The 20,467-nt window shown below is 31.3% G+C and overlaps 1 protein-coding gene across 1 annotated transcript; it reads left to right on the forward strand.

Annotated features, from left to right (window-relative positions):
• Positions 1-1,646: 1,646 nt before the first annotated feature.
• On the forward strand, positions 1,647-20,262 carry PmUG01_05034900 (conserved Plasmodium protein, unknown function; the record flags this gene model as incomplete). Its single annotated transcript, XM_029003562.1, has 4 exons — positions 1,647-1,711; positions 1,916-2,721; positions 2,777-2,928; positions 3,034-20,262. The coding sequence occupies 4 exons, from the start codon at positions 1,647-1,649 to the stop codon at positions 20,260-20,262; spliced, it is 18,252 nt and encodes a 6,083-aa protein (XP_028860496.1).
• Positions 20,263-20,467: the final 205 nt, after the last annotated feature.

Raw genomic sequence — 20,467 nt, forward strand, 5'->3', positions numbered from 1 at the left:
TATGTATGTATGTATGTATGTATGTATGTATGTATGTATGTATGTATATATATGTAAACGAACGATACGTAAAAGAATAACTAAACAGTAAGAGGTACCTTACATGCATGAATTACTTTACATACGAATGATTGTATATATGTATACATATATGTATATGTTCCCCTAATTATACGCATACGTGCAGCCGCCAATTGATAATATATCATACTCGAGAAACGACGTATTTTTGAGGATGTATTTAATTATGTACGTTTTTCAAATAATCACGGTTTGAGTGTCACTTATAATATTATCTATTTTTATTTATTATTATTTTTTTTTTTGTAGTATAATAGTGTAGCACAAACAAACAAATTGGTAAACGCATACATATATTTAGTATACATGTATTATATATATAAATATGTACATGTAAATACAAACATATAAATGCATACATGTATGCACTTTTATATGTGAGTTACAAATGTACAAACTCTAAGATAGGAAAAAACTCCTTCATATCACAATTTTTTCGAGAATAAAAAATAAAGATTATAATAAATATATAATAGCAATGGGAAATCATCAATAATGATTTTTTTAAAAGAAAATAAAAACAAAACATTGCATACACCACTTATTATGTAGGAAAATAAAAGTTTGCTTTTTTTTTTTTTTTTCCTTTTATTATTTTATTTGTTTTTCCTTTTTTCTTTTTTTATGTAAGCAGTATTTGAGCTGTACCATTTCATTAAATACTGCGTATAGGTAAGCAGTGAGTATTCCTACAGTTGTGCGCGTGTAGGTATGCATTTTTCACGCAAATTCATAGGTCCATTACGTCCATGTGTACCTCCTTCCGTGTGTATTATTTCATGTATGTACAAAATGAAAGTTTAAAAGGAATGCTGTATAAACTTATACATATATATGCATATACATACGTACATACATACATACGTACATACATACATACGTACATACATACATACGTACATACGTACATACATACATACATACGTACATACGTGCATACATACATACATATATATATATACATATATATATGTGTGTAAATAAGAGAGATCAAGGAACACCCACATATCTGTTTCATTCTATATCCATTACTATTGCTATAACAAATTTCAATCACTAAGTTAAGCGCTCCTAAAAAAAAAAAATTATGAGACGTGTTAAAAAGAACAAACAGACTTTTGTAAAGTAGTAATGTCTATTTTATTTAGGAAAAAGAATGTTAGGTGTGATAAGAGAATGTGTATAAAATCAAAAGCTCGGAAAAAGTATGAAGAGTAATTCGACCACTTAATTAGGAATATATATTCATATATACATGTACGTATGTGTATGTTCATATATATATATATATATATATATATATATATATGTAGATATAGATATATATGTAGATATAGATATATATATGCATACATGTTTGTATATATGGGACAAATGTGTAGTACTGATATCACCGCAACACAGTCACTGTTAAACTGTAACAGTAAGAGCAAGGCGACGAATATGATAGATATAAAACATGCCGGATAAAATAAATAATAAAGCGGTAAAAAAGGAAAGCAAAGAAGGGGAACACAAAGTACTGGAGTAAAGTACGGGTGCAACGAACGGGAAAACCAAAAAAAATGACTCTGCTGTTACGCCTGTTCAAGTTTGTTATCAACAAATGCAGCTATAGTAAATACATAAAGTCAGTTAGAAATGTTTGCATAAACAACATTAAACATATCATTTTTCAGGAAATCGAATTGAATCAATTCTTTGTTAACTACTTTAGTAGTATAAAGCTAGATAAAAAAAAAAAAAAAAAATAAAAAAAAAAGGACAAAGCAACAGGTGACAAAAAGGAAAATGTAGTGAATGACGATATTACTAAAGTGAGTAAATTTTTTAGTAAGTCAAGAGAAAAATTTATGAATTATTTAGTATACTTAAATTCCTTGAAAGATAAAGAATGTAAACTACTAATTAATATATGTTATATTGAAAGAGTGGAAGTAGACTGGAGAAGCAGAGCTGGATCCCCTTCCTTTTACAATGGGTTAACTGTTCATATTGAAAATGTTTTCGTAAGTATAAAGTTAGTAGAACAAAGGGAAAGGAGCGCTCAGTGTAGTACTTACTATAGTCGTAGCTGCAGTTGTAGTAGTAGCTGTAGCTGCAGTTGTAGTAGTAGCTGTAGCTGTAGTAGTAGTAGTTATAGTTTAACTTCCAATGATTGTGACAGCAGTAAGAAGGGCATACCTTCAAAGGGCGAACTGCCAAAGGATGTGCCAGAAAGGAAAAGGAAAAATCTTTTTTTTGTAATATTTTTTTCTGTAATATTTTACTTAAGTATTTTTAAGAAATTATTGAGCTTGGTTTATGTGCTCTTTAAATCTCTGTTTCATGTCCCAGCAAAATATAACGTGACTCAATTTTTGAAAAATTTATTTTTCAAAATCGTTTTAGAGCATTTGCTGTGTATTGATGTAAATAATATCAATATAGTATTTGAAGACAGCTTGTATAACGATGGTGGAATGAAGGAAAAAAAAAAAAAAAAAAGGAAAAGGAAAAAATGGGAAAAATGGGAAAAAACGAGAAAATCCAGCAAAGCGGGAAAATCGAGAAGAACGAGAAAAACAAGCAAAACGAGAAGAACTAGAAAACCAAATGAGAACGAAAAAACAAAATGCTTCTCTGTTCTTGTCCCTTCTTGTAAGGAATATACACATAGACAACTTCACGTATATTCAGAGCAGAAAGAACGAAGCTAACGAAGAGTTAGAAATAAAGCGAAATGGGAAAATGAATATGATTAAGAGAGCAAATGTAAATGTTGATGAGTTGTTAAAAATAGGTGTAAACAATTTTAGTATTCATCAAGATTCTAGAAGTCAGCATATAAGTAACAGTAATATTCACGTAAGTAAAACAGCATATAAATTTTTTTTTTTTTATAACATAAACTTTGTACATAAGAGAAGGTGTATACTGGAAAATACTTGTGTGGCATGTATTATATCTAAGGACAGGACGAAGAAAAATGTGTTACTAAGTTTTTTATCTCCATGCATCCATTTCAACCTTTTAAATGACAGCAAGAATAACATGTACGAATTGTTTTTGTTTTTGTATAAATATTTTTACACGTTTCGTTTGATGTGTCAAGGGGGGAAACGGATTGCCAACAGGCGTAGCAGTCGTTCCAGCCGTCAGCAGAAGTTGCAGCCATTGTGCAAGTCGTTGTCAGGGACCCTTCCCTTGTCGTGTAATAAAAAAAATGGCTCTAGTGGATTCAATGGCTCTAATGGATTCAATGGTTCTAATGGATTCAATGGCTCTAATGGATTCAATGGCTCTAATGGATTCAATGGCTCTAATGGATTCAATGGCTCTAATGGATTCAATGGCTCTAATGGTTCTAATGGCTATAATGGATCCAGTGGATTCAATGGCTCCAGTTGCTGTAATGCCTCTAATGGATTCAATGGCTCCAGTTGCTGTAATGCCTCTAATGGATTCAATGGCTCCAGTTGCTGTAATGCCTCTAATGGATCTTCTTCCTACGGAGGGGAGCAAAACATCGAAGAAGGAAGTGTTAGTAGAATTGACGGGAAGAAGACCCCAACGAATGAACATGACTGTGGAAGTGAACTGAGACTTTGCAGAAGTAGTCCCAGAATGAATAAACGAAAATATGCACATAAAATGAGGAAAAGGAAATATTTTGAAATAGATATAAATATAGATAAGTTTATGGTGAGTTACCTATACAGTGCTAGTGACTACCTCTTCTGTTATTACAAAAATATGAGCACCTTTTTATCCATTAAAGAAGAAAAGTGGATTCATAAAAGGAAAATGAAATGTCTGTACACAATACAAGATTTTATTTTATTTGTTGATCTTTTTTTTGTAACAGAATCGTGTTCTAAATTAATTTTAAGTTTACACAGGAAAAAAGACAAAGTGTTCATCTTTAACAAAAGGTCTTCACAAAATAAAATTGTTTATAATAGAAATCATGAAAATAATTTTTTATTAACAAATGGGATATTTCCACATAGTTCAGTTAATAAGTATAGTGTTAGTGATAAGTCCAAGGGGAAGAGTAATCACTGCCTTTATGTGAGGATGGTAACAAAAAGAAGGAAACATCGTGAAACTTATAATAACATTAACATACAAATTGAAAGCATTAATTTAATTATTGAAAAAATTGATAAGTTCTTTGAGCTAGTTGATAATATACTTGAAGTGGATTTATTTGTTCTTCACTATTTGCTGGAAACAGAGGATGGTCAAAAAACAAAGGAACAAAAATATATTATGAACAGGAATAATACTCCTTCCATTAATGTAAGTACAAATATTAATAGAGGGAAATTAGAGCTGAAGAAGCGTAACACACCCTCCTTTCTTGTATGTTTTGATACTATTTCTTTATCATATACAAGGGAAAACTCCGCGTTCGTAAAATCCTTGCCGCGCAATAATTTTTTTTTTGTGAAAAGGGTAAACAGTGAGCGCAGCGTCTACAATGACAGTAACATCTGCCATCACAACGACTTCCGCTATAATTGGACTACCCGGCATCACAACTGCATTCGCTATACCAATAACAAAGTGCACGCATTTTGCAAAGTAACAAACATATATTCATACGTTCAAGAGAACAAAAGCACGCACATTTTGGCCTTCCCGTTCTGCCTATTTTTATCGCTTGAAAAAATAAAATCGTGGAAAATAAAAATTTCAATAATTTCGCTAGTCGTTGAATGTAACAGCCAAGTTTTGAGAGTACTCAAGTGTATATTTTTTAATGACAAGGATAGGGACCAATTGACAGAATGTACATTATATGATGAAGAACAAAAGGACAAAAGTGTGTTTATATCTGCGAAAGATGAGGAAAAAAGTGATATGGATATGGTACTAACACTTGAGCAGAGAGAACAATATAGCTTTTTAAAAATACACATGTTTAGAGAAAGCGATTTTACACTACAGAATGAATTAGATATGTTATTAAGTGCTTTGGAAATTTTTTTTGATGCCAATGATGTACTAGATGAAGAAAAGAATGACGTTGAACATATGACTACCTCCTTTAGTATTACATATTTTTTATGTTTGTGTAAAAATGCAAACGTAAAATTTTTGTGTAGTAACTTTAATTCTTTTTTTTTTTTTGGAAGCAATACACAAAATGGAATTATAAAAAGTATGACAGAAAGGAAGACAAAAAGGAAAAGAAGAATCTTGAACGTGTTAAGTTTCTCTAACTGGAGTAGTGGTTCTCTTGCAATGAATATGTCGAATCAATTAGCCAATAAGCAAACAAATAATAGCGGCAAACGAGTGGATATATTTTACTTGAGGTTTAGAATCGAAAATATTGATATACACTTTTACGTGAAAAAATGTACAAATAAAGCAGGAAAATCCACGTTCGTGCTTTTAAATAATTTACGTATGAACAACTTTTTTCTTTTGTTTGATTTTTATATTAATGTGATACCTCTTCTTTTTGTTTTGTGCAAAGGACTGCATGTGTATAAATTTGTTGACGAAAAGCCAGGAAGGGGAATAGTCGAGCTAAGGAAATGTAAAGAGGGGAAGCGTAGGAAGACACATGAACAGACGTATGAACAGATGCATGAACGGATAAATGGGAAGACACAAAAACTGAAGGAGCGAGCAAAAGAAAAATGTACAAATTGTGGTAATCATAATTGTAGAGGTCGAAGCAGTGTGTGTAATGATCGATTCGCGCTTAGTTTGAGGCACAGTTGCCATCTCACATACGATGAAAGAACACAAAAGTACAAAGCAAAGAGCAAACATCTAGTCGTCTTTCATTTTGAAAAGTTAGATATATATATATACGATTTCTTCATTAACCTGTTTTACTATATATATATGTATTACTCAAAAATGATGAACAATGAAGCTGTAGAATGCTCGAAGAAGAAAAAAAAAAAAAAAAAAAAAAAAAAAGCATACAACAAAATTTCCCTTTTAAATATGTACTCCCCGGAAACATACTTCTTAAAACTGATTAAAAATAAGAATATTTTTTATAATATAATTGTGAAAAAGATACAAAAAATTTTGTTTTATTTTGTATATAAACGCATAAACATTTTTTTTCTCTTTCACGATAGAAATGCACTGAATGTACATTCGAACAACGAAAACTACTTATCAAACTTCGCTCGAACACATTTTAAAATAGAGATTAGCTACATTATTATAAAATCAAGAATCGACTATGTAAGTATAGAAGCTAGGACACATGTAGATATATTATCATTCGATGGAAAGGAAAAGAAAAAAAGAGGTGAAGGGTATACTAACTGCAACAGTATGATGTATGTAAAGAAAAGGGGAAAAGTGAACAATATGGACTCACTTTATTGTAAGAAAGGGAATGTTGAAAGGACCATTTTTAACATGTCAACTTGTTTAAAAAATGGTATAAAAAATTATTTCTATGTTTGTAAATTTTTTTTAAATTTTTTTATAAGTAGTTTTTCCATTGTTAAGTATGATGATGTAAGAAGTGTTGGTGTAAGTGTAAAACGACAGGGGAATGGTACAATAGAAGAAGTGGGTAGTAGTATTGGTGCAGATACTCATATAACAAACAATTTACCTGCAAGTAGTGCTAACATAGCAAAGGACGAGCAAAGGAGTGCACTGGAGAAGAATGGTAGAGGTGGTAATGGTGGTGATGATGTGCGTACGATAGTGGAAAAGGATAGAACAACGAAAAAAATAATATTTATAAAAACAGAAAAAACGAATATTATCCTTTCGGATATATATAATACGGTGTTGTATTTGAACTGTGAAAAGGTTCGAGTTTTTAGTCATGTCAATTTTATCCATTCTTTAGAGTATTACTTAGAATTGTTGATAAAAACATTTAATAGCTCTTTTTTAAAATTTTTTTTTTATTTTGATGAATTGGCCATGGGTGATACACAAGGTAGGGAAAATGTCCATTATATGAAGAGAAAAAAGAAATATTCTCATGAGATTTATAAGAAGAAAAGGAGTAATTATAAGGATATATCAAGGCTAAACATGATAATGTGGTACCATGCCCTTTACAGATTATGTACCATCAAGAAGATTTACATTAATTTAAATCATTTCGAGTGTGCATGTGTGTTTTTTGCGCATGAGGAAAAGAGAAACAATGAAAAGAGCAATGAGAAGAGCAATGAGAAGAGCAAAGAGGAGGAGGGCATAGTGGAGGGAAGGAGGAAGGACCAAACGAGGCGAAGAAAAAAAAAAGAAACATTACTTCTAACAATTAAGAGACTATCATACATTTTACATCGAACTGGTCATAATTCCACAGAGTATAAAGGGTTTATCGATTTTATTTACCACTTCCATGCCTGTTTCTATAATGTGAATGTTTATATAAAAGGGTTAAGAGATGAAAAAAATTTTCTTATTTTCCACACTCGTTATTTACACTTTTTTGTTCGGATAAAATTTACCTTGTCCAGTATGGCCAATTTTAAGCAATTCGGGTTTTTCTTTTTGTGGAGTAGAGAAAAAGAGAAACAAAAAAAAATTAAAGTTCTAAGTACAGGAGAGAAAATAAAAAACAAGAAGAAAAAGTTAACTATACAGACACGATATCCTATGAAAATGAGTAGACACAAACAAAAGATTAATTTTATTCTAAATGCCATAAGAAATGTTAAGAAGAGAAAAATTACGTGCAAAAATGATTTCTCTTCAGCACAGTGTCAATTAAAAAGGGGAAGTAACTTCTTCAGTGGCTTCAATATAAAGATCTTGACCAAATCATACAAGAACAGTTTCATTAGTGCAAATAGTAGCAGGATTGATATAGAGAGAGGTGAGAGCAACGAGAGTAATTCTTCCTTTTACATTTTTCTAAATGAAGGGAATATTGTATCGTTAATTCGTTTTTATAGTAGCATTTTAAGGTTGATGGACGAAGTGGGGGCACTTATGAACTTTTATCAGATCAGAGCGAAAGGAGGTAGTGATGCAGTGTGTGGTGTTCGTGGAAGCTCTAGTTGTCGATGTGTAGAACGTGAAGGAAGCAGGAAATGCATGCATAGATATAGTATGATAAAGGACTACGACAAACGCATTGCAGGTATTATTAGTAAAATTAACACCAAAAGAATAAGAAAAGAAGTGAAGTACATAGAGAAAGAGTGTAAAAGGGAGGAAAGATGTAGCAGTAGAGAGACAAAGCCTAGAGTAAATGTTCATCAAAAGAAAGGGACTATCTGTAAACGAAAAGATAGACAAGATGACAATAGAAGCAATGGTATTAGTAATAGGAACCAGTCCAGTAGTAATAGTAATTATAATAATGATAGCTTTTCTCCTACCAATGCGGAGTTGCTCAGTTACTTGAATAGTATGAAATTGAAGGTAAAGAATGTGTTTATTTTTCTTTACACGCGTAATATGAAAATGTTTATAGGTGCCTTTTTTAAATCTTTTAAAGGGGTATTAAGTAGAAATGACTACACGAGAATGAAAGGCATATCTGAGTATAATTTTAAGTATATTAATGTGTTGGATGAATTAATTATTTTTACACGAAATAGCTATTTTAACTCGGACAGAAATTTATACATATTCGAAATATTTAGTAGCTTATCTGAGAAAAATAGATTGACTTACTTGAATGCTTTACTCTTTTTTTTAAAGAAACAGAATAATAATACTAAAATTAAGGCCACTGCAAGAAGGGAAGCATATATGTATGTTGATAGATCGAGGAAGAAATGGAGCGGCGCGAAAGATGTTAACCATGTGAGGGATGATGATCATGTGAGGGATGTTAACCATGTGAGGGATGATGATCATGTGAATGATGATGATCATGTGAATGATGATGATCATGTGAATGATGTTGATCATGTGAATGATGATGATCATGTGAATGATGTTGATCATGTGAATGATGATGATCATGTGAATGATGATGATCATGTGAATGATGTTGATCATGTGAATGATGTTGATCATGTGAATGATGTTGATTATGTGAATGATGTTGATCATGTGAATGATGTTGATCATGTGAATGATGTTGATCATATGAACGATGTAGACCATGTGAGGAAAGGTCCCACTGAACAGTGGTTATTCTACTCCGAGGGGGTGGAGAACGACATACAACTGTATGAAACGTGTTACAATGGTAAAATGAAGAAACGCAGTTACGAGAGTAAGAAGAAGAGGGTCCAATTTTTAGAGGACGTTGTGAAGGGGGGGAAGTCGAGATGGTGGGTTAGGCAATGCAAGAAGCATAATGGGGGGAAATTGAAGAAATTGAGTTGGTGGTATAAGTGGGATAAGCGGTCGATGCTTCAAACTATGCCAATAGAGTTAGAAACGGAAAAGAAGGACGTCACCCACAAAGAGAACCCTGTGGAAAAAGCTAAACGAAGGTGCAGATATACCTGGAGTGGTAGACCTAATGATAAGTCCAAAATAAGTATGCACAAGACAGATTTTAGTAAATTTTTTAAGGACTTGTTATTAAATAACAGAAAACATGTTCTCGATGAATACTATTGTAGTGCAAAGCGCAATGAAACAGATTTCTTTAAAATTAAAAATAATATATTTTTAAGTGAATATTGCAAAGGAGTAGAGGCAGGCTACTTGTTGCGTAAGCTGAGGAGTCTAAATGACAGTGGACTAAGCGAACATAACGATAAAAAAGATGAAGGAAATGAAAGAAGTGGTATGAATGATAGAAAAGGTAAAATTGGTATAAATGGTAATAAGAGTGAAAGAAAAATGTGCGTGCTTATAAAATATGTCGTAGCAAAAAAGGAAGCGTTCTTGAAAATAGCACTAAAAAAGCATGTGTATAAAAATGTTTTTATATATTTCCCTTTATACACACTTATCCATTTAAACAAAATTATGAACCCCACAAGGATTTCGAAGCTATACCAACTTTTAACGAATAGTGGGATAAATAGGAAAAAAAGCTTTTCTTCTCCTATGAATAAGGAAAAGTTTAACGTGTCATATGATTTTAAATTATGTTTTGTAAATTTATATCTCCACTTACTTTCAGCATCAACTTACGCAGTTAATTATGTAAAGGAAATAGATTCAAATAATGATGTAATCATCCAGGAACAGCATATTAAGGAAAAGAATAGAAGCACTCGCTTTGAACTAAGAAACCACAGTGAAGAGCATCCCAGTGTGTACATCTACCCACGCATGGGTAGTAGTAATAACGGTTTGAGAAATAACAAAAGTAGTGAAGATGAAAATGAGGATAACACTGTTAGTGATACATTGTCATTTCTTGCAGGGATAAGGAAATTTAAATACACAAATGAAAACGGTATTATGTATTGTTCTTCCAATTTGGGAGAGGTAAATGGGATGGAAAAACAAAAGGTTCCTTTTTCTAAAAAAAAAAAAAAAAAAAAAAATATATATATATACGACAGTGCAAAGAATAGAGTATTCCTATACGATATGGTGATAAGCACGAACTTAAAAGTTGATATAGAGAAAAAGGAAAAAAAAAAGAAAAAATTCCTGAAGAGGCAAATAGATAGAAGAGATGAATATGTGGAAAATGCTAAAAACGTGGGAACAGGTGAAAACAAAGTGGTTGGTAATTGGGGAAAACAGGATAACTTGTCGAAGGGCAACGTACATATGAAAAAAAAAAAGATAAAGAAAAAAAGAGTGAAAGAAAAAAAAAAGAAGCGTGTTTACATGAACAAAACAAGCATCAATTCTTCGCTAGATCAGCTAAAAATAAGCTGTGGTTTGCTTCATTCAAGTGTCAATCCCCATCATTGTTCAGTAATAAATATAGTAAAAGTAGATAAAATAGTGGATTTTTCAAATGATTATAAAAATAATAAATTTTATTTAAACTTAACAAATATTTACAAATTTAAATTATTGCCAAGTGATGTTTCGATAGATGATAAACCTAACCAGAGGAACAGAAACAAAATTAATATCATATCGTTCAAGGGGTACTGCGTATATAACATTGTCGAGATGATAAACATATTGTGTTTCTTCAACAAAGTGAGTTATCAGTTAAGCGAAAGAGAATCATCATGGAAAATGCTAAATGGGGAGGGGAGTAGAAGAATTGGGGAACAGAATTACACAGCTGCGGCAGAGACTAGGGTGGTAACTACTTCTACTTCTAATAATAATGATGATGATGGTGGTGGATATAATGATAGCTATAGTGATCGTTATGATGACGACAATAGTAACAGTGATGATAATGATGATGATGAAAGGTACCCTCCTATGGAGCATTACATGACTGAAGATAGCTACAGCTTAATGAACGGGAGCAACCTCCTTCGCGCAATTAAACGAAACAGCGTTATGCTGAGCAGAGATATATTTAGCGGGAAATTATTTATGAACAATGCAGGTGATGGTAACAATTGTAATCGTAATGAAAAGAATAAAATTAGTAGCAACGTTTTCCATAGAAGTTATGAGCATGTTGCAGAGGGTGTACACCAGCATGTGAACCAGCATGGAAGTAAGCATGGTAATACTGAGAAAAGTCTACAGTTAAATCAACGAATTTGCAGTAGTGAAATTTACAAAATTAAAAGAGATTTAAACAGTGTATCGGCAGCTCATACACAGAGGAATAGTACAAAGGAGAAGAAACGCAAAAGGAGGGAAAAAATGGTTACAGTATGTTGCAAAAACGATGTAAATTTAATTGTAAGCAATTTATCTCTTTGTATTAACAACAATGATTTATTAATATTGGGATTCTTTGTAGAAGACGTGCATTACTTAAACAAGAAACTAAGGACAGATAAAGTTTATTCGTGTACATACAAGTATAAAAATGTTGTTATATCGTCTAAGTTTACAAAAAATATTAAGGTACAAGGTGATGAGGAAGAGTGGAGAAGAAAAGCACCCCAGAAGGAGCGACAACAAGATATCCCCTATATGTCATTCGGAAATACGTGCAACAGTCGATGCAACAGTCGATGCAACAATCGATGCAACAATCGATGCAACAGTCCTTGCAACAGTCCTTGCAACAGTCCTTGCAACCGTCAGTGCAGAAAATTCAAAAACAAGTTTGCATGCATGAAGAGGTGTAGAACAAAAAACAAAGTCAGCCTTAGTATAGATGTGGTAAAGATTTTTTTTGTTACTAAGGTATGTGCGCATGATATATTTTCTTTGAATAGTATTAATAACAGTGTGAAGATATGGAATAATTACACAAATAAAAATATGAACAAGTTAATAATTATTTTGAATTGTAAGCAGATAAATGTGCTAGCAATAGATATAAAAGATATTCGTAATTTTGTTTATCATAAATCTAAAAGAGTATCATTTATTGAACCGTTTGACATGACCTGTTACTATAGTTTGAATAACAAGAATAAACTTATTATACATATTAAAGATGATATAAATATAAATTTAAATAAAAGTATTATGAATTTTATTTTTTTACTTAAATTTCATTTTGTGCAAAATTATTTTATATACAATGAATATTATGTCATATTTCAATTAAGAAACAATGTAATCAGGAAAAGGAAGGTGCGGGACTTTCGAAGCTTCTTCTTATCATGTGAAGAGACCTTTTTAAAGGAATATATAATCATTCGGAATTTCACCTTTTATAATATAAAATATATGTACGAAGATAATAATATAGGTTATCTTAAGCACAATGAGGAAAATATGATCATGAGTAAGGATTTGCATATGTTGAGTATATACTGCGTAGATCGTGATAATGGGAGCTGTAGTGGTAGCAATGGTGGTAGAAGCAATGGGAGCAATAATAGTAACACAAATGGTAATAATAACAGCAATAATAATAATAATAATAATAATAATAATAGTGCCAATTGTAATAATAGTAGCAATTTCAGTAGCACTAATAATGTGAGGAAGAAAATTCTATTAAAAGACACAAATAAGAGTTTCTGGAAGACTCATCATAAAATGAACGAAAAGAATTCCATTCATGTGCACATAAGTATTCTTGAGCATAAAAGATGTATTAACATTTATCCTCATTTTCTTGTATATATACTGTACAGTAAATATGTTAAGAGGATGGTATCACTAAGTACAAATTCGGGGGAGAGAAATAAAAAAAAATATGATATCAATATGAAGTTGAAATTTATAAAGAACAAAACGTTTAATACATATATTGTGAAGGATGAACAAAAACTCTTTAGTGTCCCTTATCATTTTCTAAAAAGATGTAAATATATTCAACTCATTTTAAAAGTAGACCAAGAAATTTATGTAAGCAACAAAATTAAGTATAACAATATGTTGAACCTTAAGATGTTCGTGTATAGAGATATCCACAATATTGAACGATATCTTCTTTGTAATTTTTTTTACTTAACAAAGAGGAACATCGAGGGAGAGGGAGGTCCCTCCATAGTACATGAAGAGAAAGAAAATAAGAAGCGGGAAAAGGGTAAGGATAAGAAAGAGGTTGAGAGTGAGAAGCGGGCAAAGGATAAGGATAAGAAAGAGGTTGAGAGTGAGAAGCGGGCAAAGGATAAGGATAAGAAAGAGGTTGAGAGTGAGAAACGGGCAAAGGATAAGGATAAGAAAGAGGTTGAAAAGCGGAACAAGCACGAAGTTGACGAGCTCCCCTCTCGAACAAACGGCAGATTTGTGGTCATCCCATCCTCGGAGGATGATAAAAAAAAAAAGGGAAAATTACCTGCTGGGGGAAAAACAGATTATTCTAAAACTTTTCTACTATTTAATGCTATTAAAAAAAATGTGAATGTTGTATTAATACAGAACAGCATGAGACTTAACAATTTAACTCCATTTAACATCAACGTGTTGCTAAAAAGAGAAAAAGGAAGTATAAAAACATACAGTATAAGCAGTTATGATTATGTAAATGTGTACGACTTTTGCTTTTTACATAACATCATTTTGAATTTCAGTCTTTCCTTTTATAGACAGTGGATAAGATTTATTAAGATAAACAATGAGGAGTATTTTACTCGAAAGTGTATAAGGAAAAACTACAATCGTTTGGACATGAGAAGAAGTGGGAGTGTGTCTAGTGAGGCAAATGGCTTCATTAAGCGGGGTGGGTCCTCCAGGAAGAAAAGCTACAACGGGGGTGGCAATGTGCGCAGTAATGGAAATAATGGAAGTAATAAAAGTAGCAACAGCAGTGATGGTAGTGACCGTAGTAACAGTATCAGAAGCCTGGACAGCAGGAGCGGCGGAGGGGAGAACTCCCCTAGAATTCTTTTCTACGAAATAATGAAGTTCCAAAATTTGTATTTTATCGTGTATGTATACCTGTACGAGTGTATGTACAATATTTCCTTCATAAGTAAGTACAATATGTATAACTACACGAAAAAAGCGTTATATTACCATGTAATGAATGAGGAAGATAATTTTGTGGACGACTTAGTTTTTAAGTGTGAACTTAAAAAACATCATTTGAAAGAAACATGTACAAATTATAAAGAGACCATATTTGTATTACCTCCGTTGATTAAAAATAAAATTAGTTTTCAAGATGACACAGTTAAAATAAATAAAAAAAAGAATTTTAAAGAAACAAAGGAGAATATTAAGTATATAAAAAATTATTGTTTTAATCATCGTTTTGTAGTATGTACGAATACCAAAATTCTAAATCCAGATGCTATATATTATGATATTAATAAACCATATACAAAAGTTATATTATTGAATGGGTATTACATTACAGTTAGTGTGAAAAGTTTCAGATTTCATTCGTTTAGTTTATCATTTATACAGTTTTATCCATATATTATCTTAGTTAATTTGACTAAATACAATTTTGAATTTAAATTGAAGGATCATGAATCCATGGAAAAGGCATATCAGATTAAGAGAAAGAAGCAAACATGTTTGTTCAACTCGATGTGTATGGGGAACGAGAGTTACAATCATCTGAGTAAAGATGCTTATAACAATCAAGAAGATATCCTCCAAGGAGACTACTCCAATAGAAGTGATAACTTAAACTTTAGCGAGTATTCCCTTTTTTCCCATTCCAGTGAGGATGATGTACTAGCTTCTACGAATGCAACAACAAAAGGGAGTATAATTGCCAAGGGGGATAAACACAAAAATAGAAGGAGGAGAAACTACCTTATCAAGTTTTCATCTTTTTTTGAGAAAAAACGCATCTCAAGGAAATCTAGAAATAACGTGCACTTTTTAAAAAGTATGAACATGAAAGAATTAAAAATTAAGAATAAAAGTGCATGGGATTTTATCAGCCTCACAATTGGGAAGACCAGAGCACATCGAGGTGTGGAAGCATATCGACAAAAAGGAACTTCTTCAAAACGAAGAGAAGTAAAAAAAGTAGTTAGTTACAAGTCGGTCATAGAAATACTAAAAGGTTATACTTACTATATGAGGACTTTCAAAATAGAGGAGAAAAAAAATATAAGAAGTAAATATATGAAGATGTATAAAAACATGAATAAATATTTCTACATGCACAAATATTGTCATATTGTTACAAAAAATAATCAATATTTAACTCTTATTAAGGAACGACTATTTTATATTACCTCCCTGGAAAAGGATAAGACGCACTATATATTTATTAAAAAAGTACCATTCACATTAGAAGGAAAAAATTTATTTATCTTTGAGAGAACTATTATTCCGATTGAATATATGTCAACACGTGTACCTACTGAGGGAATAGACCATCATTTGTTAAATATTCCCACACCACATAGCGTCGATGACAATAATGGAAGTAATCGCGGTTTGACCCAGTGGGGGAGAGCAGTAAGAACAATGCATAGTCAAGAAGGGGAAAAAAAAAAAAATATCTTTACTGAAAATATAACAAACAAAAATAGCAGTACATTGAATAATAGAAAAGATAAAAAAGAAGGACGAATAGAAAAAGAAGAGGAATTGAAGGCTGAGGATTATGAACATGTGTTAAGTACATATAATGAGTTTAAACAAAAGGACTTTTCGAATTTTTCTATTTTTAGAAATAACATTTATAGACAAATTTTAAATAATTATAAAGAAATAATTAATGAACAAACTTTTAAAAATGGAAAGATATTCATTTTAAATAATTTAGGAGTTCCTTTTTTTGTTAGTCCATTGAAATGTAATTACCTCTTTTTTGTTAGTACGAAATATATACATTTTAAAGAAGAGAAGCATTTTTTTTTTTATTTTCCAAAGTTCATTATGATAAGTAAAAAATTGAATATGCTTTTCAAGTTGGATAAAAATTTATGTAAATATTACTCTATCAGAAATTATATTCACTTGTTAAAAGATGTGCAACTGGTGCAAAATTTTCACATGATGAAACTTACTTTAATGTGTAACCTTGTGTCATGTTTTTATTTTTACTCGTTTATATTAAAAAAGAATAAAATTGATCAAGCGGCGGGGTTCAGAACCAAGCGGAAAATGCACTTAGCTCGGTATTCGGAAAGGCTGGTGGGTAAAAGCACCAAGCGGTGTACTAGCAGCTGTAGCTGTAGTAGTGACAACCGATGTGATAACTACCGCAGTAGCCACTTCAGTAACAACTTCAATACCAGCCGCAGTAACCACCTTAAGCGTCGTGGCGAGAGGGGAAGCCAGATAACCTACTATGATCTCTACCTAGTGAAGTTCTGCTGTGATATAATTGTAAACAAAAATAACGAAGTAAACATAATTATCGACGGAATGAAGGAGTGCACCTTTTTAAAAAATATACTATCCATTGAATACTTTTTTAACACGTTAATGAATAAAGAAATGAAAAGGAGTTCAGTTCACGCAGCAGAACATTATTTGCTACACAGTAATAATAATAATAATAGGAAGAAGCAGAAGAAGAAAGACGCAAATGATGAAAAGGATGAGAAGCATGCGAACCATGCAAAGACTGTGGGCACGTCGAATACCATCTATATAAATAATTTATATGGATTAAGTAGTAACGATTTACTAAATGTGAAAATTTACATTAAAAGTTTAAACTTTTTTTTCAATTTTGAGGATATTTCGACCCATTCGACAACAGTAGAAAACATGCAGCAAAAATTGCACTTGAGCAAAATATTTTTGAACTTTTATACTTTTCAATATTTTAATAACAAAATTTTGATGAAAAGAAAGAAGTGCATACAATTTTTTGAACAGGATTATGTTAGGAGAAATAAAGTATATATCAAACAATCGGAAAATTACTCTCATAGCAGGAAGAGAAGTAGCGACAAGGAACTCTTATCTCTGTATGATTTGAAATCGGACAAGAGGAGCCGAAAGAACATGGTACTCGATGCGATCAGCAGGAGTTTCGGCGTCAGTGAGAGCGGCAATGACAGCAATAATGACAGAGGTAATAACAGAGGTAATGACAGAGGTAATGACAGAGGTAATGACAGAGGTAATGACAGAGGTAATGACAGAGGTAATGACAGAGGTAATGACAGAGGTAATGACAGAGGTAATGACAGAGGTAATGACAGAGGTAATGACAGAGGTAATGACAGAGGTAATGACAGAGGTAATGACAGAGGTAATGACAGAGGTAATGACAGAGGTAATGACAGAGGTAATGACAGAGGTAATGACAGAGGTAATGACAGAGGTAATGACAGAGGTAATGACAGCAATAATGATAGCAATAATGACAGCGGAAGTGTCTATAGGAATGGGCATGTCCACCGCCATAATTGCAACTCAATCAATCACATCGACGAGGAGAGGAAGAACACCTTTCCGGGAAACCCTTTTGAACTTTTGAAATGTTCATACGAAAAAAGAGACTACTTAGACCCTCTCTTTAACATGACACGGTCAGGTAGGAGTAACATAATTAGAGAGAATAGCAGCTTCACATTATCGTCGAAGAAGAAAACAATTGGTACTATATACAAAGTAATGAAACAGAATATGTACTGTCAGTATTATTCGTACCTGTTTAGTAATTATATGAAAAATATAGAATTGTATAAACATCTTTTTAATATGTTGAAAAGCGGTGTATTAGCGATATGTGTTAACTTTACCGATTTTTATAAAAAAATATTAGTATTAATAGACAACATGTGTATAATAAAAGTTGACTCATATAACAAGAAAAGCTTTGAAAATAATTACACCATTTTAACGAAATATAATAACAATGAAAAAAATTTTATAAAAATCAGCATTGATTTGTATAAACAGAGACTGATGAAGTACAAGCATATTTACAACACGCTACATATACTCCATGCTTGTTGTGATATTAAAGAGTTTTCCAGGAGGGGGAAGAAAAATTATAGGAAAGGGGATGAACACATGGTGGATGTGAACCTGATTAGCAATAGGGGAGACGTAAATCAGATAAGTACTGCGGTATACACAGACCAGATTAGCTGCACGGATGGGTTAATACAACGCAGGGGGGAAGGACAACCCAGGAGAGTTACCTTTTCGGAGGAGGAAAGCACATGTATAATCAATTCAAATAAATTCTCAAGGAACAGAGAGTACGCCTCATTATACAGTGCGTATTATTATTACAAGAAGGAGAAGAAGTCGAAAGGAAGAAAGGAAGGAAAGATTATTGATGAAAATGTTGAGAAGAGCATTAACCAGGCGAATTTTAAAAAATTCAAAATTAGCAATATTTTAAAGTTTATTGAAAATATTAAGGAAAAAAAATGTGGAAAAAAAAAAATTCAGAAAAAGTTAGAAGGGATTAGGAAAAATACGGAAAAGTCAGGAAAAAATAGGAAAAATACGGAAAAGTCAGGAAAAATTAGAAATAATCAGGAAAAGTCAGGAAAAATTAGGAAAAATACGGAAAAGTCAGGAAAAATTAGAAATAATCAGGAAAAGTCAGAAAAAAGCATAAAAAATGAGAAAAAAGAAATTATAAAAAATTTATCCATAGAAATAGCTAGCTTAATACTAACCCTGGACTACAATTACTTTATTAATGTCGTTCCCTTGTGCTACGAGTATTTTTGTAAGAAGATAAGTTATTACCATATGATAGACAATTTAAAATGTGAGGAAAAAAGAAATTTAAATATTTTTTATACACTTTTTAAGATAGTACAAGGGAAAAAATATGAAGAAAGGGAAATTTTGAATGAGCTAGAAGATTTTAGTTTTTCTAAAAGTTTATTAGTAAATACACAAAGTAAGGAACAGAAATTATTACTTTATATACATGATATTGATATAAAGAAAACCAAGATATATATAAATGTAAATTATTTGTTAAAACTGTTTCTGACCAAAAATTTTTTAATGAACATATCAGCTATAAAAATGAATAATAAAAAAAAAAAAAATATTGTACATATATTAAAAAAAATTAAAAAAATTTATTTTTATAACTATATTAGTATCTTTTTCTATCTTCTAAAAAATATAAATATATCTGAACATTCTTCCTACACGACGTTGAATTCTTTAAGCTTTTTAGAAAAATTACTAAAAAATAATTTACAAATATCATCACCCTTACATAATATATACAGTTTAGTAGTTACATTAAAATATAAATGTAAACATCAGCTCGAGAATAAAAGTAAAGCAACATTGAATAAAGATAATTATTCTTTAAAAAGTAAAAACATTAATCAGCACCCTTTTGTAAATATTGAAAATAATGGTGCTTTATATTGGTCATACAGGACAAGTTTGGAATATGGTAATCATAATACAAATACTTATTTAAAAAATTTCTTTTCCTTTAGTTATCCAAATTTTTTTTCAAAACATTTATTTATTAACAAATTTGTAAAGTCCCAAAATGATAAAGAAATACATGAACAAGCTAATTTTATGAAGCAGATCATGGATGCAGGTAAACAGAATGAAAAGCAAATCTCAAGTAAAAGCATCATTGATGTTGACGAGAATAACATGCATAAGGAAAAAAATATTCACGTACAGGGTAAAGGCTATTTGGGGAAAATTCAAAAAAAATTAGACAGTGTTAAACAGCATAAAATTGTGGAAGATTTAAATGTTGACAGATGGGGGGAATATGTGTTACTGACATGCCAGGACGGAAAAGACAAACTAAACCAAGTGAAGAAAAAGGAAATGGAAAAAAGAGATAAACTCGAAAAAAAAAAGAAAAAAAAAAAGAAAAAAAAAAAAAATATAGACATCCAAAAAATAACACGTATATCCTTTACACATAACTTGAACATAACAAAGTGAGTCCATTATGTTGAGCAGCTACATAGTGAAGACAGGGAAAGATACATACAAATATAATTTCCTTATAGTCATCGTAATAGTTATCGTGTTAAAATTTTGTTTCTCATGTTTTGTCATCAAACAGCATATGTGCATATGGGCTTATATATTCTGTTTACAATTTTTCATTTTTGAATTTTTCTGGTAATTTTTAATTTTTTCATTC

This window comes from Plasmodium malariae (assembly GCF_900090045.1).
Source record: "Plasmodium malariae genome assembly, chromosome: 5".
NCBI lineage: Eukaryota > Apicomplexa > Aconoidasida > Haemosporida > Plasmodiidae > Plasmodium > Plasmodium malariae.